Source organism: Oncorhynchus keta, chromosome 23 (genome assembly GCF_023373465.1).
Source record: "Oncorhynchus keta strain PuntledgeMale-10-30-2019 chromosome 23, Oket_V2, whole genome shotgun sequence".
Classification (NCBI taxonomy): Eukaryota; Metazoa; Chordata; class Actinopteri; order Salmoniformes; family Salmonidae; genus Oncorhynchus; species Oncorhynchus keta.
Window position 1 is genome coordinate 2,733,516 of NC_068443.1, and position 26,869 is coordinate 2,760,384.

A 26,869-nucleotide genomic window follows, 5' to 3' on the forward strand; every position below is an offset into this window, starting at 1 on the left:
CACACTACCAGGTGGGTGGTATAGAGGAGACGGACCCACTGGTTGTCCTCTAGGTTACAGAGAGCTGGTAGTCCCATCCACACACTACCAGGTGGGTGGTATAGAGGAGATGGACCCACTGGTTGTCCTCTAGGTTACAGAGAGCTGGTAGTCCCATCCACCACACTACCATGTGGGTGGTATAGAGGAGATGGACCCACTGGTTGTCCTCTAGGTTACAGAGAGCTGGTAGTCCCATCCACCACACTACCAGGTGGTTGGTATAGAGGAGACGGGCCCACTGGTTGTCCTCTAGGTTACAGAGAGCTGGTAGTCCCATCCACCACACTACCAGGTGGGTGGAATAGAGGAGATGGACCCACTGGTTGTCCTCTAGGTTACAGAGAGCTGGTAGTCCCATCCACCACACTACCATGTGGGTGGTATAGAGGAGATGGACCCACTGGTTGTCCTCTAGGTTACAGAGAGCTGGTAGTCCCATCCACCACACTACCAGGTGGTTGGTATAGAGGAGACGGGCCCACTGGTTGCCCTCTAGGTTACAGAGAGCTGGTAGTCCCATCCACCACACTACCAGGTGGGTGGTATAGAGGAGATGGGCCCACTGGTTGCCCTCTAGGTTACAGAGAGCTGGTAGTCCCATCCACCACACTACCAGGTGGGTGGTATAGAGGAGACGGGCCCACTGGTTGCCCTCTAGGTTACAGAGAGCTGGTAGTCCCATCCACCACACTACCATGTGGGTGGTATAGAGGAGATGGACCCACTGGTTGCCCTCTAGGTTACAGAGAGCTGGTAGTCCCATCCACCACACTACCAGGTGGTTGGTATAGAGGAGATGGACCCACTGGTTACCCTCTAGGTTACAGAGAGCTGGTAGTCCCATCCACCACACTACCAGGTGGGTGGTATAGAGGAGATGGACCCACTGGTTGTCCTCTAGGTTACAGAGAGCTGGTAGTCCCATCCACCACACTACCAGGTGGGTGGAATAGAGGAGATGGACCCACTGGTTGTCCTCTAGGTTACAGAGAGCTGGTAGTCCCATCCACCACACTACCAGGTGGGTGGTATAGAGTAGATGGACCCACTGGTTGTCCTCTAGGTTACAGAAGCTGGTAGTCCCATCCAATGATCACTACCAGGTGGGTGGTATAAAGGAGATGGACCCACTGGTTGTCCTCTAGGTTACAGAGAGCTGGTAGTCCCATCCACCACACTACCAGGTGGGTGGTATAGAGGAGATGGACCCACTGGTTGTCCTCTAGGTTACAGACAGCTGGTAGTTCCATCCACCACACTACCAGGTGGGTGGTATAGAGGAGATGGACCCACTGGTTGTCCTCTAGGTTACAGAGAGCTGGTAGTCCCATCCACCACACTACCAGGTGGGTGGTATAGAGGAGATGGACCCACTGGTTGTCCTCTAGGTTACAGAGAGCTGGTAGTCCCATCCACCACACTACCAGGTGGGTGGTATAGAGGAGATGGACCCACTGGTTACCCTCTAGGTTACAGAGAGCTGGTAGTCCCATCCACCACACTACCAGGTGGGTGGTATAGAGGAGATGGACCCACTGGTTGTCCTCTAGGTTACAGAGAGCTGGTAGTCCCATCCACCACACTACCAGGTGGGTGGTATAGAGGAGATGGACCCACTGGTTGTCCTCTAGGTTACAGAGAGCTGGTAGTCCCATCCACCACACTACCAGGTGGGTGGTAAGATGGACCCACTGGTTGTCCTCAGGTTACAGACAGCTGGTAGTCCCATCCACCACACTACCAGGTGGGTGGTATAAAGGAGATGGACCCACTGGTTGTCCTCTAGGTTACAGAGAGCTGGTAGTCCCATCCACCACACTACCAGGTGGGTGGTATAGAGGAGATGGACCCACTGGTTGTCCTCTAGGTTACAGACAGCTGGTAGTTCCATCCACCACACTACCAGGTGGGTGGTATAGAGGAGATGGACCCACTGGTTGTCCTCTAGGTTACAGAGAGCTGGTAGTCCCATCCACCACACTACCAGGTGGGTGGTATAGAGGAGATGGACCCACTGGTTGTCCTCTAGGTTACAGAGAGCTGGTAGTCCCATCCACCACACTACCAGGTGGGTGGTATAGAGGAGATGGACCCACTGGTTGTCCTCTAGGTTACAGAGAGCTGGTAGTCCCATCCACCACACTACCAGGTGGGTGGTATAGAGGAGATGGACCCACTGGTTGTCCTCTAGGTTACAGAGAGCTGGTAGTCCCATCCACCAAACTACCAGGTGTGAAACAGGGAAGGGACTCAGGGGGTATGCTAATTTGGTATAGAACAGACCTAACCAACCCACTCTATTAAATTAGTCAAAACAGGAACATTTTACATCTGGCTAGAAATTAATAAGGAAATGATCTCAACACAGAAAAATGTCCTCCTGTGTGCTACCTATATCCCACCAATAGAATCCCCATACTTTAATGAAGACAGCTTCTCCATCCTGGAGGGGGAGATCAACCATTTCCAGGCCCAGGGACATGTACTAGTCTGTGGCGACCTAAATACCAGAACAGGACAAGAACCTGACTCTTACGGTAGGTACACTTACAGCTCATCCCTTGACAGTAATACTGTAGACTACTTTACCACTGACCTCAACCCAGAGTCTCTCAGAGCGTTCACAGTCAGCCCACTGACACCCCTATCAGACCACAGCAAAATCACAGTCTACTTGAACAGAGCAAATACTCAATCATGAGGCATCAAAACCAAAGGAACTGAGTAACATTAAGAAATGCTATAGATGGAAGGAAAACTATTAGGCAACAACAAATTCAATCCCTTTTAGACAATTTCCTGGACAAAACATTCCACTGTAATAGTGGAGGTGTAAATTTTGCAATAGTAAAACCTGAACAGTGTATTTCACCTCTCAGCTTCAAATCCATAAATGTCAAGCAGACAACCTAAATAAATTAACAACAATGGCAAATGGTTCAACTAAGAATTCAAAAACCTAAGAAAGAAATTGAGAAACCTGTCCAACCAAAAATATAGAGACCCAGAAAACATGAGTCTACGCCTTCACTATGGTGAATCACTAAAACAATACAGAAATACACTACGGAAAAAGAAAGAACAGAACGTCAGAAATCAGCTCAATGTAATTGAAGAATCCATAGACTCTAACCACTTCTGGGAAAATTGGGAAAAACTAAACAAACAACAACACGAAGAGTTATCTATCCAAATTGGAGATGTGTGGATAAACCACTTATCCAATCTTTTGCAAATACATATACATGATCAAATACAAATCTTCGAATCAATTATTAAAAACTTTCACAACCTACTTTATTATCAAATTACATTGAATGAGTTACAGGACAAAATACAAACCCTCCAACCCCAAAAGGCCTGTGGTGTTGATGGTATCCTCAATGAAATGATCAAATATACAGACAACAAATTCCAATTGGCTATACTAAAACTCTTTAACATCATCCTCAGCTCTGGTTTCTTCCCCAATATTAGGAACCAAGGACTGATCACCCCAATCCACAAAAGTGGAGACAAATTTTTCCGCAATAACTATCGTTGGATTTGCATCAACAGCAACCTTGGGAAAATCCTCTGCATTATCATTAACAGCAGACTCGTACATTTCCTCAGTAAAAACAATGTTAAATTTGGCTTTTTGCCAAATTACCGCACGACAGACCACATTTTCACCCTGCACACCCTAATTGACAAACAAACCAAAACAAAGTCAAAATCTTCTCATGCTTTGTTCATTTCAAAAAAGCTTATGACTCAATTTGGCATGAGGGTCTGCTATACAAATTGATGGTGTTGGGGGAAAAACATACCACATTATAAAATCAATTTACACAAACAACAAGTGTGAAGTTAAAAATGGCAAAAGACAAACATTTCTTTCCACAGGGCTGTGGGGTGAGACAGGGATATAACACGAGCCCCTCCCTCTTCAACATGTATATCAACTAATTGGTGAGGGCACAAGAACAGTCTGCAGCACCCGACCTCACCCTACTAGAATCTGAAGTCAAATGTCTACTGTTTGCTGATGATCTGATCTGATGATCTGAGTTCAGTGTGTCAAATCAGAGGGCATGCTATATCCTCTGGCAGTTCTATGGGGTGCCACAGGGTTCAATTCTAGCCGACTCTTTTTCTGTATATATCAATGATGTTGCTCTTGCTGAATCGCTGAATCGCTGAAGTTGGAGACTTTTATCTCCCTCACCAACTTCAAACATCAGCTATCCAAAAGCAGCTAACCGATCGCTGCAGCTGTACATAGTCTATAGGTAAATAGCTCACCCTTTTTCACCTACCTCATTCCCATACTGTTTTTATACTGTTTTTATTTATTTACTTTTCTGCTCTTTTGCACACCAATATCTCTACCTGTACATGCCCATCTGATCATTTATCACTCCAGTGTTAATCTGCAAAATTGTATTATTCGCCTACCTCCTCATGCCTTTTGCACACATTGTATATAGACATGCCCATTTTTTCTACTGTGTTATTGACTTGCTAATTGTTTACTCCATGTGTAACTCTGTGTTGTCTGTTCACACTGCTATGCTTTATCTTGGCCAGGTCGCAGTTGCAAATGAGAACTTGTTCTCATGGATATATAGTCTACCTGGTTTATGTTGAAATAAATAAAAATCTGGGGCTTCTGTCCCCAACCATGGAGGGCCAACAGCAGCACCTATATATTCTACAGATTTCCAGACCTGGCCCTGACAGACATGGTTTATGTTCCATGATGGATATATAGTCTGGGCCATGGTTTATGTTCCTGGGCCCTGACAGACCTGGGCCCTGACAGACCGTACATTAGTCTGACAGTAAATCTCAGTCAGACAAAAATGCATTCGGAAAGTAGTAAGATCCCTTGACTTATTAAAACCTTCATCAATCTACACACAATGCCCCATAATGGTGAACCAAAAACAGCCCCTGTACTGTGTTGAAGCACCTTTGGCAGCATTTACAGCCTTAAGTCTTCTTGGGCATAACGCTACAAGCTTGGCACACCTGTATTTGGGGCGTTTCTCCCATCCAGCTCTGTCAGGTAGGATGGGGAGCGTTGCTGCACAGCTATTTTCAGGTCTCTCCAGAGATGTTTGACCGGGTTCAAGTCCGGGCTCTGGCTGGGCCACTCAAAGACATTCATAGGCGTGTCCCGAAGCCACTCCTGCAATGTCTTGGCTGTGTGCTTAGGGTCGTTGTCGTGTTGGAAGGTGAACCTTCGCCCCAGTCTGAGGTCCTGAGTGCTTCTTCCATTTACAAATGATAAGGAAATAAAGGTATTTCAGTTTTTAATTTGTAATAATTTAGCAACAATCTTTTTTTTTAAACTGTTTTCGCTTTGTCATCATGGGGTATTGTGTGTAGATTGATGAGCAACATTATTTTTATTTAATCCATTTTAGAATAAGGCTGTAATGTAACAAAGTGTGGACAAAGTCAAGGGGTCTGAATACTTTCTGAATGCACTACATGGAGGGGTTTATGTTCCATGATGGATATATAGTCTACATGGTTTATGTTCCATGATGGATATATAGTCTAGATGGTTTATGTTCCATGATGGATATATAGTCTACATGGTTTATGTTCCATGATGGACATATAGTCTACATGGAGGGGTTTTACACACATCTAAGATAATAACAGGAGATGGATAAAATAATGTAATCGCTTATAATGATAAAAAGGGGATGTCTGCTCACTGTTTTGCTGCTGCCAAACTTGATATTTCAATAAAGCTTTGGTGATTAAGATTTATTTCAAAGCGGTCTCACGAGCCAAACCCTTTATCGATAGTCTAGACAACTTGGCGAATGCATTGGGCCGGGCAAAAAAAACAGCCTTCATTGAGAGGAGGGGAGGCTGTGCTTGGTTTGTAATCAAATTAAATGTGGATATATATTTCTCTTTTTCAATGTTTACAGGCAGAAAAAAAGCACATTTCTCTTGTTCCATGTGCATTATGGGCAATGTGCGTCAGGGCTGAATAGGCTGCTCTTCCGTTGTCAAAATCCCTGCCATAACCAACCATGTTACCACTAAAACCAGATTTTGGTTGGTTTTAAATATTCCCAAAAGCAGCATACTGAAATTGCACTTTGATGCACCTTAGATATTCCCAACTCTCCCACCTCAAATATTCCCACCCCTCCCACCTCAAATATTCCCATCTCTCCCACCTCAAATATTCCCACCCCTCCCACCTCAAATATTCCCACCCCTCCCACCTCAAATATTCCCATCTCTCCCACCTCAGATATTCCCACCTCAGATATTCCCACCTCAGATATTCCCACCCCTCCCACCTCAGGTATTCCCACCTCAGATATTCCCACCCCTCCCACCTCAGATATTCCCATCTCTCCCACCTCAGATATTCCCACCTCAGATATTCCCACCTCAGGTATTCCCACCTCAGATATTCCCACCTCAGGTATTCCCACCTCAGATATTCCCACCTCAGATATTCCCACCTCAAATATTCCCACCCCTCCCACCTCAGATATTCCCACCCCTCCCACCTCAGGTATTCCCACCTCAGATATTCCCACCTCAGATATTCCCACCCCTCCCACCTCAGATATTCCCACCCCTCCCACCTCAGATATTCCCATCCCTACCACTTCAGATATTCCCACCCCTCCCACCTCAGATATTCCCACCTCTCCCACCTCAGATATTCCCACCCCTCCCACCTCAGATATTCCCACCCCTCCCACCTCAGATATTCCCACCCCTCCCACCTCAGATATTCCCACCCCTCCCACCTCAGATATTCCCACCTCAGATATTCCCACCTCAGATATTCCCAACTCTCCCACCTCAGATATTCCCACCTCAGGTATTCCCATCTCTCCCACCTCAGATATTCCCACCTCAGATATTCCCACCTCAGATATTCCCATCTCTCCCACCTCAGATATTCCCACCTCAGGTATTCCCACCTCAGATATTCCCAACTCTCCCACCTCAGATATTCCCATCTCTCCCACCTCAGATATTCCCACCTCAGGTATTCCCACCTCAGATATTCCCACCTCAGGTATTCCCACCTCAGATATTCCCAACTCTCCCACCTCAGATATTCCCATCTCTCCCACCTCAGGTATTCCCACCTCAGATATTCCCACCTCAGTTTCCTCATATAAAACAGGTAATTTACCAATCCTGGCACTAGGGTTTGAAAATAGAAGAGTGCCAGCTCTAACAGGTCAAAAATGCAAACTTGACAATTGTTCTGGTTTATAACCCACCCAGAAAATAGAGGCTGACCTCAGATATTCCAATGACTGACTCCCCCTCAGATCCCACCTCAGAGAATAGAGGCTGAGGCCAGTTTCCAATGACTGACAGCCCTCGACCCGGCAACCCGAGAATAGAGGCTGAAAATACAATGACTGCCAGCCCTCGACCCGGCAACCCGAGAATAGAGGCTGAGGCCGTTATACAATGACTGACAGCCCTATACCCGGCAACCCGAGAATAGAGGCTGAGGCCGTTATACAATGACTGACAGCCCTCGATCCGGCAACCCGAGAATAGAGGCTGAGGCCGTTATACAATGACTGACAGCCCTCGACCCGGCAACCCGAGAATAGAGGCTGAGGCCGTTATACAATGACTGACAGCCCTCGACCCGGCAACCCGAGAATAGAGGCTGAGGCCGTTATACAATGACTGACAGCCCTCGACCCGGCAACCCGAGAATAGAGGCTGAGGCCGTTATACAATGACTGACAGCCCTCGATCCGGCAACCCGAGAATAGAGGCTGAGGCCGTTATACAATGACTGACAGCCCTCGACCCGGCAACCCGAGAATAGAGGCTGAGGCCCCTCGACCCGGCAACCCGAGAATAGAGGCTGAGAGCCCCTCGACCCGGCAACCCGAGAATAGAGGCTGAGGCCGTTATACCCTCGACCCGGCAACCCGAGAATAGAGGCTGAGGCCGTTATACCCTCGACCCGGCAACCCGAGAATAGAGGCTGAGGCCGTTATACCCTCGACCCCTGACCCGGACACATTGGATTAAACATAACAATCAACACAAAGTTGCCTGACGAAAAAAAGAAAAAACCTGGCTAGTAAATTCAATTGAAATTGCAGGCAGGCAGAGGAGAACCACTGAAGAGAAGAAATATAGACGGCCATTAGCTGACTAGGGCTGAAGGAAAGAGAAGGGAGCGTTAGATTTAGTTTCACGCTCAGTCCCATAAATTCATATCAGACTGCAGGAAGCTGAGAGTAGAGGGTGATATGGGAGAGGTTACAGTATGCGTGTGTGTGTGGGTGGGTGTGTGTGTGTTTGTGTGTGCGTCTGGGTGTGTGTGTAGGTGTGTGTGTGTGTGTGTGTGTGTGTGTGTGTGTGTGTGTGTGTGTGTGTGTGTGTGTGTGTGTGTGTGTGTGTGTGTGTGTGTGTGTGTGTGTGTGTGTGTGTGTGTGTGTGTGTGTGTGTGTGTGTGTGTGTGATATGGTTGAGGTTACAGTTAACCCGCTCTACACTGACTCCCTTTGTACTGTTTTAGGGTGGAATGGGTATGTCTCCTTTAGGGTGGAATGGGTCTGTCTCCTTTAGGGTGGAATGGGTATTTCTCCTTCAAGGTGGAATGGGTCTGTCTCCTTTAATGTTGAATGGGTCTGTCTCCTTTAGGGTGGAATGGGTCTGTCTCCTTTAAAGTTGAATGGGTCTGTCTCCTTTAAAGTTGAATGTGTCTTTCTCCTTTAAAGTTGAATGTGTCTGTCTCCTTTAAAGTGGAATGGGTCTGTCTCCTTTAAGGTGGAATGGGTATTTCTCCTTTAAAGTGGAATGGGTATTTCTCCTTCAAGGTGGAATGGGTCTGTCTCCTTTAATGTTGAATGGGTCTGTCTCCTTTAATGTTGAATGGGTCTGTCTCCTTTAAGGTTGAATGGGTCTGTCTCCTTTAAAGTGGAATGGGTCTGTATCCTTTAAAGTGGAATGGGTCTGTCTCCTTTAAAGTGGAATGGGTCTGTCTCCTTTAAGGTGGAATGGGTATTTCTCCTTCAAGGTGGAATGGGTCTGTCTCCTTTAATGTTGAATGGGTCTGTCTCCTTTAAGGTTGAATGGGTCTGTCTCCTTTAAGGTGGAATGGGTCTGATCCCTTTAAGGTGGAATGGGTCTGTCTCCTTTAAGGTGGAATAGGTCTGTATCCTTTAAAGTGGAATGGGTCTGTCTCCTTTAAGGTGGATTGGGTCTGTCTCCTTTAAAGTTGAATGGGTCTGTCTCCTTTAAAGTTGAATGGGTCTGTCTCCTTTAAGGTGGAATGGGTCTGATCCCTTTAAGGTGGAATGGGTCTGTCTCCTTTAAGGTGGAATAGGTCTGTCTCCTTTAAAGTGGAATGGGTCTGTCTCCTTTAAGGTGGATTGGGTCTGTCTCCTTTAAGGTGGAATGGGTCTGTCTCCTTTAAGGTGGAATGGGTCTGCCTCCTTTAAGGTGGAATGGGTCTGTCTCTTTAAAGTGGAATGGGTCTGTCTCCTTTAAGGTGGAATGGGTCTGTCTCCTTTAAGGTGGATTGGGTCTGTCTCCTTTAAGGTGGGATGGGTTTGTCTCCTTTAAGGTGGGATGGGTTTGTCTCCTTTAAGGTGGATTGGGTCTGTCTCCTTTAAGGTGGGATGGGTTTGTCTCCTTTAAGGTGGAATGGGTCTGTCTCCTTTAAGGTGGATTGGGTCTGTCTCCTTTAAGGTGGGATGGGTTTGTCTCCTTTAAGGTGGGATGGGTTTGTCTCCTTTAAGGTGGAATAGGTCTGTATCCTTTAAAGTGGAATGGGTCTGCCTCCTTTAAGGTGGATTGGGTCTGTCTCCTTTAAAGTTGAATGGGTCTGTCTCCTTTAAAGTTGAATGGGTCTGTCTCCTTTAAGGTGGAATGGGTCTGATCCCTTTAAGGTGGAATGGGTCTGTCTCCTTTAAGGTGGAATAGGTCTGTCTCCTTTAAAGTGGAATGGGTCTGTCTCCTTTAAGGTGGATTGGGTCTGTCTCCTTTAAGGTGGAATGGGTCTGTCTCCTTTAAGGTGGAATGGGTCTGCCTCCTTTAAGGTGGAATGGGTCTGTCTCTTTTAAAGTGGAATGGGTCTGTCTCCTTTAAGGTGGAATGGGTCTGTCTCCTTTAAGGTGGATTGGGTCTGTCTCCTTTAAGGTGGGATGGGTTTGTCTCCTTTAAGGTGGGATGGGTTTGTCTCCTTTAAGGTGGATTGGGTCTGTCTCCTTTAAGGTGGGATGGGTTTGTCTCCTTTAAGGTGGAATGGGTCTGTCTCCTTTAAGGTGGATTGGGTCTGTCTCCTTTAAGGTGGGATGGGTTTGTCTCCTTTAAGGTGGGATGGGTCTGTCTCCTTTAAGGTGGAATGGGTCTGTCTCCTTTAAGGTGGAATGGGTCTGTCTCCTTTAAGGTGGAATGGGTCTGTCTCCTTTAAGGTGGATTGGGTCTGTCTCCTTTAAGGTGGGATTGGGTCTGTCTCCTTTAAGGTGGAATGGGTCTGTCTCCTTTAAGGTGGAATGGGTCTGTCTCCTTTAAGGTGGATTGGGTCTGTCTCCTTTAAGGTGGGATTGGGTCTGTCTCCTTTAAGGTGGAATGGGTCTGTCTCCTTTAAGGTGGAATGGGTCTGTCTCCTTTAAGGTGGGATTGGGTCTGTCTCCTTTAAGGTGGAATGGGTCTGTCTCCTTTAAGGTGGAATGGGTCTGTCTCCTTTAAGGTGGGATTGGGTCTGTCTCCTTTAAGGTGGAATGGGTCTGTCTCCTTTAAGGTGGAATGGGTCTGTCTCCTTTAAGGTGGAATGGGTCTGTCTCCTTTAAGGTGGAATGGGTCTGTCTCCTTTAAGGTGGGATTGGGTCTGTCTCCTTTAAGGTGGGATTGGGTCTGTCTCCTTTAAAGTGGAATGGGTCTGTCTCCTTTAAGGTGGAATGGGTCTGTCTCCTTTAAGGTGGGATTGGGTCTGTCTCCTTTAAGGTGGGATGGGTTTGTCTCCTTTAAAGTTGAATGGGTCTGTCTCCTTTAAGGTGGAATGGGTCTGTCTCCTTTAAGGTGGGATTGGGTCTGTCTCCTTTAAGGTGGGATGGGTTTGTCTCCTTTAAAGTGGAATGGGTCTGTCTCCTTTAAGGTGGAATGGGTCTGTCTCCTTTAAGGTGGGATGGGTCTGCCTCCTTTAAAGTTGAATGGGTCTGCCTCCTTTAAAGTGGAATGGGTCTGTCTCCTTTAAGGTGGGATTGGGTCTGCCTCCTTTAAAGTGGAATGGGTCTGCCTCCTTTAAAGTGGAATGGGTCTGTCTCCTTTAAGGTGGATTGGGTCTGTCTCCTTTAAGGTGGAATGGGTCTGTCTCCTTTAAGGTGGAATGGGTCTGTCTCATTTAAGGTGGAATGGGTCTGCCTCCTTTAAAGTGGAATGGGTCTGTCTCCTTTAAGGTGGATTGGGTCTGTCTCCTTTAAGGTGGATTGGGTCTGTCTCCTTTAAGGTGGAATGGGTCTGTCTCCTTTAAGGTGGAATGGGTCTGTCTCCTTTAAGGTGGAATGGGTCTGTCTCCTTTAAGGTGGAATGGGTCTGTCTCCTTTAAGGTGGAATGGGTCTGTCTCCTTTAAGGTGGATTGGGTCTGTCTCCTTTAAGGTGGAATGGGTCTGTCTCCTTTAAGGTGGAATGGGTCTGTCTCCTTTAAGGTGGATTGGGTCTGTCTCCTTTAAGGTGGAATGGGTCTGTCTCCTTTAAGGTGGATTGGGTCTGTCTCCTTTAAGGTGGAATGGGTTTGTCTGCTCCACTGGGACAATAGCGGGACTTTATAGAGAACACATTCCAGTCCACTTCTGACTCATTTCATCGTTGTGTTTTTTGTGCATTTTATTCATGGTCATGCAGAGGCTTCTGGGAATGTTGGGGCTATTAGTTATTTTACAGTAGTTTCATGTTACAATCCGCCACAAAGCACTGGAAGAACGTAATGTAAAAGGTTTGGAGAGTGACTGAGGTCTTACGTTTTATGGTGAGTTGTCCATAGTTGGACACGCCAACCCCGGTGTCAGAGTGGACTATACATCGGTAGCGTCCTGAGTCTCCCTTAGTGGTGTTCTCCACGTCGAAGGTGCCGATGAAGCGTCTGTTGTTCCACGGCTTAGTGGACTTCATAGGGGCCTCGCGTCCACCAATACCCTGTTAGAACACAGTCAGGGGTTAGAGGTCAAAACAGGGGAAGGGGTTAGGCAAAACAAACAAAAAAAAACAGCTTTAATGAATTAGCTTGACCTTGAGCGTGTCAGTATGTGTTGGGACAAAAGTGTGTTTGTTTTGTACTCGCATGAGTGTGTGTCATCACCCCCCTCCCCCAAGCTGTCACCCCTACACAGCACCACCGTAGACAGATGGGGGACATTTGTTCATTACAAATATTTCTTCATTAGCATCATCAGGGGACTTGAGGTAATGTTTGTGTTGCTGCTCCTCTGCTAACGAGGAGCTGTTTGTTAAAGTAATGGAATATCTGGCGACGAGATGTCTACCACCCCTGCTGCCACACACACACACACACACACACACACACACACACACACACACACACACACACACACACACACACACACACACACACACACACACACACACACACACACACACACACTGTCCCTCTGCGTTCTGTTTACATTACAGTGGATCGTTAGGTTTAGGGGTCAGGGGTCAGGGGTCAGGATAAGGTGTTGTTGTTACCTGTAACCAGAGGTTGAAGTTGTCTCTCTGTCGTCTATTAACAGTACAGTGGATTGTTAGGTTTAGGGGTCAGGGGTCAGGGGTCAGGGGTCAGGATAAGGTGTTGTTGTTACCTGTAACCAGAGGTTGAAGTTGTCTCTCTGTCGTCCGTTAACAGTACAGTGGATTGTCAGGTTTAGGGGTCAGGGGTCAGGATAAGGTGTTGTTGTTACCTGTAACCAGAGGTTGAAGTTGTCTCTCTGTCGTCTATTAACAGTACAGTGGATTGTTAGGTTTAGGGGTCAGGGGTCAGGGGTCAGGATAAGGTGTTGTTGTTACCTGTAACCAGAGGTTGAAGTTGTCTCTCTGTCGTCCGTTAACAGTACAGTGGATTGTCAGGTTCAGGGGTCAGGGGTCAGGGGTCAGGTGTTGTTGTTACCTGTAACCAGAGGTTGAAGTTGTCTCTCTGTCGTCCGTTGACAGTACAGTGGATTGTTAGGTTTAGGGGTCAGGGGTCAGGGGTCAGGATAAGGTGTTGTTGTTACCTGTAACCAGAGGTTGAAGTTGTCTCTCTGTCGTCCGTTAACAGTACAGTGGATTGTCAGGTTTAGGGGTCAGGGGTCAGGGGTCAGGATAAGGTGTTGTTGTTACCTGTAACCAGAGGTTGAAGTTGTCTCTCTGTCGTCCGTTGACAGTACAGTGGATTGTCAGGTTTAGGGGTCAGGGGTCAGGGGTCAGGATAAGGTGTTGTTGTTACCTGTAACCAGAGGTTGAAGTTGTCTCTCTGTCGTCCGTTAACAGTACAGTGGATTGTTAGGTTTAGGGGTCAGGGTCAGGGGTCAGGATAAGGTGTTGTTGTTACCTGTAACCAGAGGTTGAAGTTGTCTCTCTGTCGTCCGTTGACAGTACAGTGGATTGTTAGGTTTAGGGGTCAGGGGTCAGGGGTCAGGATAAGGTGTTGTTGTTACCTGTAACCAGAGGTTGAAGTTGTCTCTCTGTCGTCCGTTAACAGTACAGTGGATTGTCAGGTTTAGGGGTCAGGGGTCAGGGGTCAGGGGTCAGGATAAGGTGTTGTTGTTACCTGTAACCAGAGGTTGAAGTTGTCTCTCTGTCGTCCGTTAACAGTACAGTGGATTGTCAGGTTTAGGGGTCAGGGGTCAGGATAAGGTGTTGTTGTTACCTGTAACCAGAGGTTGAAGTTGTCTCTCTGTCGTCCGTTAACAGTACAGTGGATTGTTAGGTTTAGGGGTCAGGGGTCAGGATAAGGTGTTGTTGTTACCTGTAACCAGAGGTTGAAGTTGTCTCTCTGTCGTCCGTTAACAGTACAGTGGATTGTTAGGTTTAGGGTCAGGGGTCAGGATAAGGTGTTGTTGTTACCTGTAACCAGAGGTTGAAGTTGTCTCTCTGTCGTCCGTTAACAGTACAGTGGATTGTTAGGTTTAGGGGTCAGGGGTCAGGATAAGGTGTTGTTGTTACCTGTAACCAGAGGTTGAAGTTGTCTCTCTGTCGTCCGTTAACAGTACAGTGGATTGTTAGGTTTAGGGGTCAGGGGTCAGGGGTCAGGATAAGGTGTTGTTGTTACCTGTAACCAGAGGTTGAAGTTGTCTCTCTGTCGTCCGTTAACAGTACAGTGGATTGTTAGGTTTAGGGGTCAGGGGTCAGGATAAGGTGTTGTTGTTACCTGTAACCAGAGGTTGAAGTTGTCTCTCTGTCGTCCGTTAACAGTACAGTGGATTGTCAGGTTTAGGGGTCAGGGGTCAGGATAAGGTGTTGTTGTTACCTGTAACCAGAGGTTGAAGTTGTCTCTCTGTCGTCTATTAACAGTACAGTGGATTGTTAGGTTTAGGGGTCAGGGGTCAGGGGTCAGGATAAGGTGTTGTTGTTACCTGTAACCAGAGGTTGAAGTTGTCTCTCTGTCGTCCGTTAACAGTACAGTGGATTGTTAGGTTTAGGGGTCAGGGTCAGGGGTCAGGATAAGGTGTTGTTGTTACCTGTAACCAGAGGTTGAAGTTGTCTCTCTGTCGTCCGTTAACAGTACAGTGGATTGTTAGGTTTAGGGGTCAGGGGTCAGGGGTCAGGATAAGGTGTTGTTGTTACCTGTAACCAGAGGTTGAAGTTGTCTCTCTGTCGTCCGTTAACAGTACAGTGGATTGTTAGGTTTAGGGGTCAGGGTCAGGGGTCAGGATAAGGTGTTGTTGTTACCTGTAACCAGAGGTTGAAGTTGTCTCTCTGTCGTCCGTTAACAGTACAGTGGATTGTTAGGTTTAGGGGTCAGGGGTCAGGGGTCAGGATAAGGTGTTGTTGTTACCTGTAACCAGAGGTTGAAGTTGTCTCTCTGTCGTCCGTTAACAGTACAGTGGATTGTTAGGTTTAGGGGTCAGGGGTCAGGATAAGGTATTGTTGTTACCTGTAACCAGAGGTTGAAGTTGTCTCTCTGTCGTCCGTTAACAGTACAGTGGATTGTTAGGTTTAGGGGTCAGGGGTCAGGATAAGGTATTGTTGTTACCTGTAACCAGAGGTTGAAGTTGTCTCTCTGTCGTCCGTTAACAGTACAGTGGATTGTTAGGTTTAGGGGTCAGGGGTCAGGGGTCAGGATAAGGTGTTGTTGTTACCTGTAACCAGAGGTTGAAGTTGTCTCTCTGTCGTCCGTTAACAGTACAGTGGATTGTTAGGTTTAGGGGTCAGGGGTCAGGGGTCAGGATAAGGTGTTGTTGTTACCTGTAACCAGAGGTTGAAGTTGTCTCTCTGTCGTCCGTTAACAGTACAGTGGATTGTTAGGTTTAGGGGTCAGGGGTCAGGATAAGGTGTTGTTGTTACCTGTAACCAGAGGTTGAAGTTGTCTCTCTGTCGTCCGTTAACAGTACAGTGGATTGTTAGGTTTAGGGGTCAGGGGTCAGGGGATAAGGTGTTGTTGTTACCTGTAACCAGAGGTTGAAGTTGTCTCTCTGTCGTCCGTTAACAGTACAGTGGATCGTTAGGTTTAGGGGTCAGGGGTCAGGGGTCAGGATAAGGTGTTGTTGTTACCTGTAACCAGAGGTTGAAGTTGTCTCTCTGTCGTCCGTTAACAGTACAGTGGATTGTTAGGTTTAGGGGTCAGGGGTCAGGGGTCAGGATAAGGTGTTGTTGTTACCTGTAACCAGAGGTTGAAGTTGTCTCTCTGTCGTCCGTTAACAGTACAGTGGATTGTTAGGTTTAGGGGTCAGGGGTCAGGGGTCAGGGGTCAGGATAAGGTGTTGTTGTTACCTGTAACCAGAGGTTGAAGTTGTCTCTCTGTCGTCCGTTAACAGTACAGTGGATTGTTAGGTTTAGGGGTCAGGGGTCAGGATAAGGTGTTGTTGTTACCTGTAACCAGAGGTTGAAGTTGTCTCTCTGTCGTCCGTTAACAGTACAGTGGATTGTTAGGTTTAGGGGTCAGGGGTCAGGGGTCAGGGGTCAGGATAAGGTGTTGTTGTTACCTGTAACCAGAGGTTGAAGTTGTCTCTCTGTCGTCCGTTAACAGTACAGTGGATCGTTAGGTTTAGGGGTCAGGGGTCAGGGGTCAGGATAAGGTGTTGTTGTTACCTGTAACCAGAGGTTGAAGTTGTCTCTCTGTCGTCCGTTAACAGTACAGTGGATTGTTAGGTTTAGGGGTCAGGGGTCAGGGGTCAGGATAAGGTGTTGTTGTTACCTGTAACCAGAGGTTGAAGTTGTCTCTCTGTCGTCCGTTAACAGTACAGTGGATCGTTAGGTTTAGGGGTCAGGGGTCAGGGGTCAGGATAAGGTGTTGTTGTTACCTGTAACCAGAGGTTGAAGTTGTCTCTCTGTCGTCCGTTAACAGTACAGTGGATCGTTAGGTTTAGGGGTCAGGGGTCAGGGGTCAGGATAAGGTGTTGTTGTTACCTGTAACCAGAGGTTGAAGTTGTCTCTCTGTCGTCCGTTAACAGTACAGTGGATTGTTAGGTTTAGGGGTCAGGGGTCAGGGGTCAGGATAAGGTGTTGTTGTTACCTGTAACCAGAGGTTGAAGTTGTCTCTCTGTCGTCCGTTAACAGTACAGTGGATTGTTAGGTTTAGGGGTCAGGGGTCAGGATAAGGTGTTGTTGTTACCTGTAACCAGAGGTTGAAGTTGTCTCTCTGTCGTCCGTTAACAGTACAGTGGATTGTTAGGTTTAGGGGTCAGGGGTCAGGGGTCAGGTGTTGTTGTTACCTGTAACCAGAGGTTGAAGTTGTCTCTCTGTCGTCCGTTAACAGTACAGTGGATCGTTAGGTTTAGGGGTCAGGGGTCAGGGGTCAGGATAAGGTGTTGTTGTTACCTGTAACCAGAGGTTGAAGTTGTCTCTCTGTCGTCCGTTAACAGTACAGTGGATTGTTAGGTTTAGGGGTCAGGGGTCAGGGGTCAGGTGTTGTTGTTACCTGTAACCAGAGGTTGAAGTTGTCTCTCTGTCGTCCGTTAACAGTACAGTGGATTGTTAGGTTTAGGGGTCAGGGGTCAGGATAAGGTGTTGTTGTTACCTGTAACCAGAGGTTGAAGTTGTCTCTCTGTCGTCCGTTAACAGTACAGTGGATTGTTAGGTTTAGGGGTCAGGGGTCAGGATAAGGTATTGTTGTTACCTGTAACCAGAGGTTGAAGTTGTCTCTCTGTCGTCCGTTAACAGTACAGTGGATTGTTAGGTTTAGGGGTCAGGGGTCAGGATAAGGTATTGTTGTTACCTGTAACCAGAGGTTGAAGTTGTCTCTCTGTCGTCCGTTAACAGTACAGTGGATTGTTAGGTTTAGGGGTCAGGGGTCAGGTGTTGTTACCTGTAACCAGAGGTTGAAGTTGTCTCTCTGTCGTCCGTTAACAGTACAGTGGATTGTTTAGGGGTCAGGGGTCAGGGTCAGGATAAGGTGTTGTTGTTACCTGTAACCAGAGGTTGAAGTTGTCTCTCTGTCGTCCGTTAACAGTACAGTGGATTGTTAGGTTTAGGGGTCAGGGGTCAGGATAAGGTGTTGTTGTTACCTGTAACCAGAGGTTGAAGTTGTCTCTCTGTCGTCCGTTAACAGTACAGTGGATTGTTAGGTTTAGGGGTCAGGGGTCAGGGGTCAGGTGTTGTTGTTACCTGTAACCAGAGGTTGAAGTTGTCTCTCTGTCGTCCGTTAACAGTACAGTGGATTGTTAGGTTTAGGGGTCAGGGGTCAGGGGTCAGGGGTCAGGTGTTGTTGTTACCTGTAACCAGAGGTTGAAGTTGTCTCTCTGTCGTCCGTTAACAGTACAGTGGATTGTTAGGTTTAGGGGTCAGGGGTCAGGGGTCAGGTGTTGTTGTTACCTGTAACCAGAGGTTGAAGTTGTCTCTCTGTCGTCCGTTAACAGTACAGTGGATTGTTAGGTTTAGGGGTCAGGGGTCAGGGGTCAGGTGTTGTTGTTACCTGTAACCAGAGGTTGAAGTTGTCTCTCTGTCGTCCGTTAACAGTACAGTGGATCGTTAGGTTTAGGGGTCAGGGGTCAGGGGTCAGGATAAGGTGTTGTTGTTACCTGTAACCAGAGGTTGAAGTTGTCTCTCTGTCGTCCGTTAACAGTACAGTGGATCGTTAGGTTTAGGGGTCAGGGGTCAGGGGTCAGGATAAGGTGTTGTTGTTACCTGTAACCAGAGGTTGAAGTTGTCTCTCTGTCGTCCGTTAACAGTACAGTGGATTGTTAGGTTTAGGGGTCAGGGGTCAGGTGTTGTTGTTACCTGTAACCAGAGGTTGAAGTTGTCTCTCTGTCGTCCGTTAACAGTACAGTGGATCGTTAGGTTTAGGGGTCAGGGGTCAGGTGTTGTTGTTACCTGTAACCAGAGGTTGAAGTTGTCTCTCTGTCGTCCGTTAACAGTACAGTGGATTGTTAGGTTTAGGGGTCAGGGGTCAGGTGTTGTTGTTACCTGTAACCAGAGGTTGAAGTTGTCTCTCTGTCGTCCGTTAACAGTACAGTGGAAGGCGGCCGTCTGTCCAGCGTTCACCTCTACACCCTTTATGGTCAGGAAGTGAGGGGTGTTCACTATAAACACACAAACAAACACATATATATATATATACAGTAATATATAGATAACCCAAAACCTCTATGTCCTTTATGGTCAGGAAGTGAGGGTGTTCACTATAAACACACAAACAAACACATACATATATATATATATACAGTAATATATAGATAACCCAAAACCTCTACACCCTTTATGGTCAGGAAGTGAGGGGTGTTCACTATAAACACACAAACACATACATATATATATATGTTAATATACAGTAATATATAGATAACCCAAAACCTCTACACCCTTTATGGTCAGGAAGTGAGGGGTGTTCACTATAAACACAAACAAACACATACATATATATATATATACAGTAATATATAGATAACCCAAAACCTCTATGTCCTTTATGGTCAGGAAGTGAGGGGTGTTCACTATAAACACACAAACACACACATATATATATATATACAGTAATATATAGATAACCCAAAACCTCTATGTCCTTTATGGTCAGGAAGTGAGGGGTGTTCACTATAAACACACAAACACACACATATATATATATATATATACATATATGAATATACAGTAATATATATATACACAGTTGAAGTCGGAAGTTTGGCCAAATACATTTGAACTCAGTTTCACAATTCCTGACATTTAATCCTCTGTTTTTAGGTCAGTTAGGATCAACACTTTCTTTTAAGAATGTGAAATGTCAGAATAATAGTAGAGAGAATGATTTCTTTCAGCTTTTATTTCTTTCATCACATTCCAGTATTTGGTAGCATTGCCTTTAAATAGTTTAACTTGGGTCAAACGTTTCAAGGTAGCCTTCCACAAGCTTCCCACAATAAGTTGGGTGAATATTGGCCAATTCCTCCTGACAGAACAGGTGTAACTGAGTCAGGTTTGTAGGCCTCCTTGCTCGCACACGCTTTTTCAGTTCTGCCCACAAATGTTCTATGGGATTAATGTCAGGGCTTTGTGATGGCCACTCCAATACCTTGACTTTGTTGTCCTTACGCCATTTTGCCTCAACTTTGGAAGTACGCTCGGGGTCATTGACCCATTTGTGACCAAGCTTTAACTTCCTGACTGATGTCTTGGGATGTTGCTTCAATAAATCCACATACTTTTCCACCCTCATGATGCCATCTATTTTGTGAAGTGCACCAGTCCCTCTTGCAGCAAAGCACCCCCACAACATGATACTGCCACCCCCGTGCTTCACGGTTGGGATGGTGTTCTTCAGGCTTGCGAGGCCCTACCTTTTTCCTCCAAGCATAATGATGATCATTATGGCCAAACAATTCTGTGTTTGTTTCATCAGACCAGAGGACATTTCTACAAAAAGTACGATCTTTGTCCCCATGTGCAGTTGCAAACGGTAATCTGGCTTTTTTTATGGCGGTTTTGGAGCAGTGGCTTCTTCCTTGCTGAGCGGGCTTTCAGTCTCTCGATGTGCAAAACTGATAGAGACATACCCCAAGCGACTTACAGCTGTAATTGCAGCAAAAGGTGGCGCTACAAAGTATTAACTTAAGGGGGCTGAATAATTTTGCACGCCCAATTTTTCAATTTTTGATTTGTTAAAAAAGTTTGAAATATCCAATAAATGTCGTTCCACTTCATGATTGTGTCCCACTTGTTGTTGATTCTTCACCAAAAAATACAGTTGTATATCTTTATGTTTGAAGCCTGAAATGTGGCAAAAGGTCACAAAGTTCAAGGGGGCCGAATACTTTCGCAAGGCACTGTATATGAATATACAGTAATAGATACTAAACCTCTACGTCCTTTAAAGTCAGGACTAAAGGGGGTTCACTACAACAAACACAAACACAGAAACTCCCTTGATAGAGATGAAAATAAATCATTAAAGCACTTTGGATGCTTACAATTTTGGGCAAATTCTATAATTTTATACTAATACAATTGCTCAGAAAAAAAAATATTTTGTTTAACAAAATGATTAACACGTCAGTTTCCAATACCTTTCATTACATCACCTTGAGAGGATAATGAGCCTTTTTCTAAAATGTTTTATGAGATTGGAGAACACCTTGGGACATTTCCTTCATACAGAATCTTTCCAGATCCTCGATATCCTTTTGTCTGCTCTTGTGGACCTCTTCAATTCAAAACACAGTTTTTCAACGGGGTTCAAGTCCAGAGACTGATGATGTAAAATGTAGATTGTTTGACCAAAGCATCGGTTCCATTCCAAGTCCCAACGCCGTTAAGCTAGTAGGTTCTATCAGCAAAAATATTATTCTGAGCTACTGTAATAATTAATAATAACTACAATAATATAATAACTACTACGGTAATAATTAATAATAACTACAATAATATAATAACTACTACTGTAATAATTAATAATAACTACAATAATATAATAACTACTACTGTAATAATTAATAATAACTACAATAATATAATAACTACTACTGTAATAATTAATAATAACTACAATAATATAATAACTACTACTGTAATAATTAATAATAACTACAATAATATACTAACTACTACTGTAATAATTAATAATAACTACAACAATATAATAACTACTACTGTAATAATTAATAATAACTACAATAATATAATAACTACTACTGTAATAATTAATAATAACTACAATAATATAATAACTACTACTGTAATAATTAATAATAACTACAATAATATAATAACTACTACTGTAATAATTAATAATTAATAACTAACTGTAATAATTAATAATAATAATAATAATAACTACTACTGTAATAATTAATAATAACTACAATAATATAATAACTACTACGGTAATAATTAATAATAACTACAATAATATAATAACTACTACTGTAATAATTAATAATAACTACAATAATATAATAACTACTACTGTAATAATTAATAATAACTACAATAATATAATAACTACTACTGTAATAATTAATAATAACTACAATAATAGAATAACTACTACTGTAATAATGAATAATAACTACAAAAATATAATAACTACTACTGTAATAATTAATAATAACTACAATAATATAATAACTACTACTGTAATAATTAATAATAACTACAATAATATAATAACTACTACTGTAATAATTAATAATAACTACAATAATATAATAACTGCATTTCTAAACCCTTATTCAGACAGCCCTTTCCCCACATTTTGTTACAAGCCTTATTTTAAAATGGATTAAATAAAACATTTTTCCCTCATCAATCTACACACAATACCGGATACTGAAATATCAAATCTACATAAGTATTCAGACCCTTTACTCAGTACTTTGTTGAAGCACCTTTGGCAGCGATTACAGCCTTGAGTATTCTTGGGTTTGACGTTACAAGCTTGCCACACCTGTATTTGGGGAGTTTCTCCCATTCTTCTCTGCAGATCCTCTCAAGCTCTGTCAGGTTGGATGGAGAGTGTCGCTGCACAGCTATTTTCAGGTCTCTCCAGAGATGTTCGATCGGGTTCAAGTACCAGCTCTGGCTGGGCCACTCAAGGACATTCAGAGACTTGTCCCAAAGCCACTAGTGCATTGTCTTTGCTGTGTGCTTAGGGTCGTTGTGCTGTTGGAAGTTGAACCTTTGCCCCTGTCTGAGGTCCTGAGCGCTTTGGAGCAGGTTTTCATCAAGGATCTCTCTGTACTTTGCTCCATTCATCTTTCCCTCGATACTGACTAGTCTCCTAGTCCCTTCCGCTGATAAACATCCCCACAGCATGATGCTGCCACCACCATGCTTCACCGTACCGGGATGCTGCCACCACCATGCTTCACCGTAGGGATGCTGCCACCACCATGCTTCACCGTAGGGATGGTGTCAGGTTTTCTTCCAGACGTGACGCTTGGCATTCAGGCCAAAGAGTTCAATATTGGTTTCATCAGATCAGAGAATCTTGTTTTCATGGTCTGAGAGTCCTTTAGGTGCCTTTTGGCAAACTCCAAGCAGGCTGTCATGTTCCTTTTGCTGAGGATTGACTTCCGTCTGGCCACTCTACCATAAAGGCCTGATTGGTGGAGTGCTGCAGAAATGGTTGTCCTTCTGGAAGTTTCTCCCATCTCAACAGAAGCACTCTTGAACTCTGTCAGTGTGACCATTGGGTTCTTGGTCACCTCCCTGACCAAGGCCCTTCTCTCCTGATTGCTCAGTTTGGCTGGGCGGCCAGCTCTAGGAAGAGTATTGGTTCCAAACTTCTTCCATTTAAAAATGATGGAGGCCACTGTGTTCTTGGGGACCTTCAATGCTGCAGAAATGTTTGGGTACCCTTCCCCAGATCTGTGACTCGACACAATCCTGTCTCGGTGCTCTATGGACAATTATTTCGACCTCATGGTTTGGTTTTTGCTCTAATATAATATATAATAATAATATATGCCATTTAGCTGACGCTTTTATCCAAAGCGACTTACAGTCATGTGTACATACATTCTACGTATGGGTGATCCCGGGAATCGAACCCACATACAAGCGCCATGCCAACCAACTGAGCCATGCTCTGACCTGCACTGTGGTACATTATGTGGTGCCTTTCCAAATCATGTCCAATCAAATGCATTTAACACAGATGGACTCCAATCAAGTTGTAGAAACATCTCAAAGATGATAAATGTTTTTGCTTTGTCATTATGGGATATTGTGTGTAGATTGATAATGGAAAGAATTGAAAAGATTTGATCAATTTTAGAATAAGGCTGTACGGTACGAAAATGTGGTCTGAATACTTTCTGAATGCACTGCATATGTTAGGATCAATGTTAGAGGCTTGAAACAGTGTTGATTGATTAAGGTATACCCTTCATAGACTTAATGTGAGTACAGTACTCTTCGGTTTCTCAGTGGGAACACCCAGGCCGTCTAAATCATTGATTTTCATTGTTTTGTTGACGACAACCTTTAAGTAATAGAGTCTTACGTTCTCTGGATACCATATATGTCATGCTGGGTTCATAGGAGTATGATCTTCATAAAGGCCTACATAGGACTAACAACCGACTAACATCAAACACACTAACAACAAACTAAACAACAGACAACAGACTAACAACAAACTAAACAACAGACTAACAACAGACTAACAACAAACTAAACAACAGACTAACAACAAACAACAGACTAACAACAAACTAAACAACAGACTAACAACAGACTAACAACAGACTAACAACAAACTAACAACAGACTAACAACAAACTAAACAACAGACTAACAACAGACTAACAACAAACAACAGACTAACAACAGACTAAACAACAGACTAACAACAGACTAAACAACAGACTAAACAACAGACTAAACAACAGACTAACAACAGACTAACAACAGACCATCACCAGACTAACAACAGACTAAACATCAGACTAAACAACAGACTAACAACAGACTAAACAACAGACTAAACAACAGACTAAACAACAGACTAAACAACAGACTAACACCAGACTAAACAACAGACTAACACCAGACTAAACAACAGACTAACACCAGACTAAACAACAGACTAACACCAGACTAAACAACAGACTAACTACAGACTAAACAACAGACTAAACAACAGACTAACAACAGACTAAACAACAGACTAAACAACAGACTAAACAACAGACTAAACAACAGACTAACAACAGACTAAACAACAGACTAAACATCAGACTAAACAACAGACTAAACAACAGACTAACAACAGACTAAACAACAGACTAACTACAGACTAAACAACAGACTAAACAACAGACTAAACAACAGACTAAACAACAGACTAAACAACAGACTAACAACAGACAAACAACAGACTAAACAACAGCCTAAACAACAGACTAAACAACAGACTAAACAACAGACTAAACAACAGACTAACAACAGACTAAACAACAGACTAAACAACAGACTAAACAACAGACTAAACAACAGACTAAACAACAGACTAACAACAGACTAAACAACAGACTAAACAACAGACTAAACAACAGACTAAACAACAGACTAAACAACAGACTAAACAACAGACTAACAACAGACTAACAACAGACTAAACAACAGACTAAACAACAGACTAAACAACAGACTAAACAACAGACTAACAACAGACTAAACAACAGACTAACAACAGACTAAACAACAGACTAAACAACAGACTAAACAACAGACTAACAACAGACTAAACAACAGACTAACAACAGACTAAACAACAGACTAAACAACAGACTAAACAACAGACTAACAACAGACTAAACAACAGACTAACAACAGACTAAACAACAGACTAACAACAGACTAAACAACAGACTAAACAACAGACTAACAACAAACAACAGACTAAACAACAAACTAAACAACAGACTAACAACAGACTAACAACAGACTAACAACAAACAACAGACTAACAACAGACTAAACAACAGACTAACAACAGACTAAACAACAGACTAACAACAAACAACAGACTAACAACAGACTAAACAACAGACTAACAACAGACTAACAACAGACTAACAACAAACAACAGACTAACAACAGACTAAACAACAGACTAAACAACAGACTAAACAACAGACTAAACAACAGACTAACAACAGACTAAACAACAGACTAACAACAGACTAAACAACAGACTAAACAACAGACTAAACAACAGACTAAACAACAGACTAAACAACAGACTAACAACAGACTAAACAACAGACTAAACAACAGACTAAACAACAGACTAAACAACAGACTAAACAACAGACTAACAACAGACTAAACAACAGACTAACAACAGACTAAACAACAGACTAAACAACAGACTAAACAACAGACTAACAACAGACTAAACAACAGACTAACAACAGACTAAACAACAGACTAAACAACAGACTAAACAACAGACTAAACAACAGACTAAACAACAGACTAAACAACAGACTAAACAACAGACTAAACAACAGACTAACAACAGACTAAACAACAGACTAAACAACAGACTAACAACAGACTAAACAACAGACTAACAACAGACTAAACAACAGACTAAACAACAGACTAAACAACAGACTAACAACAGACTAACAACAGACTAAACAACAGACTAAACAACAGACTAAACAACAGACTAACACCAGACTAAACAACAGACTAACAACAGACTAAACAACAGACTAAACAACAGACTAAACAACAGACTAAACAACAGACTAAACAACAGACTAAACAACAGACTAAACAACAGACTAAACAACAGACTAAACAACAGCCTAAACAACAGACTAAACAACAGACTAAACAACAGACTAAACAACAGCCTAAACAACAGACTAAACAACAGACTAAACAACAGACTAAACAACAGACTAAACAACAGACTAAACACCAGACTAAACAACAGACTAAACAACAGACTAAACAACAAACTAAACAACAGACTAAACAACAGACTAACAACAGACTAAACAACAGCCTAAACAACAGCCTAAACAACAGACTAAACAACAGACTAAACAACAGACTAAACAACAGACTAAACAACAGACTAAACAACAGACTAACACCAGACTAAACAACAGACTAACTACAGCGTTTTTGTGAATTAGCTTCAGAGTCGACAACATTACTTTCTGCCACTGAACCTGGCTTTATAATAAGAGAGATGAATGATCCAATCCAAGTAAATCACGAGACCATTTTCACGTGAAGTATTATTATCACTGTAGCCCCATTCTGTAACGAGGAGAAACCAGGCCATTTCAACATCTGACCTTGATTAGTTAGATAGAATTGCACCCAACTCCCCAAAGACCCTCACGAAGCTAATTGTATCATTTCCGTTTTCAACTTTCATCAAATGTTTTTCTACTAGTATATCATTGTCACGCCCTGACAGTATGAGTATTTTGAACACAGCTATAGTATCAGTATTATGAGTATTTTGAACACAGCTATAGTATCAGTATTATGAGTATTTTGAACACAGCTATAGTATCAGTATTATGAGTATTTTGAACACAGCTATAGTATCAGTATTATGAGTATTTTGAACACAGCTATAGTATCAGTATTATTAGTATTTTGAACACAGCTATAGTATCAGTATTATGAGTATTTTGAACACAGCTATAGTATCAGTATTATTAGTATTTTGAACACAGCTATAGTATCAGTATTATG

General features: G+C 43.6%; 1 protein-coding gene across 1 annotated transcript in view; it reads right to left on the reverse strand.

Annotated features, from left to right (window-relative positions):
• Nucleotides 1-26,869, reverse strand: part of LOC127910876 (receptor-type tyrosine-protein phosphatase mu-like) — a 688,506-nt gene that overhangs the window by 436,240 nt on the left and 225,397 nt on the right. Inside the window, exons 5-6 of the mRNA XM_052475958.1 lie at nt 18,605-18,720; nt 12,025-12,199 (exon numbers count right to left, since the gene is read on the reverse strand). Coding sequence (XP_052331918.1) covers nt 12,025-12,199; nt 18,605-18,720 — 291 coding nt within the window. The remainder of the gene's footprint in view (nt 1-12,024; nt 12,200-18,604; nt 18,721-26,869) is intronic.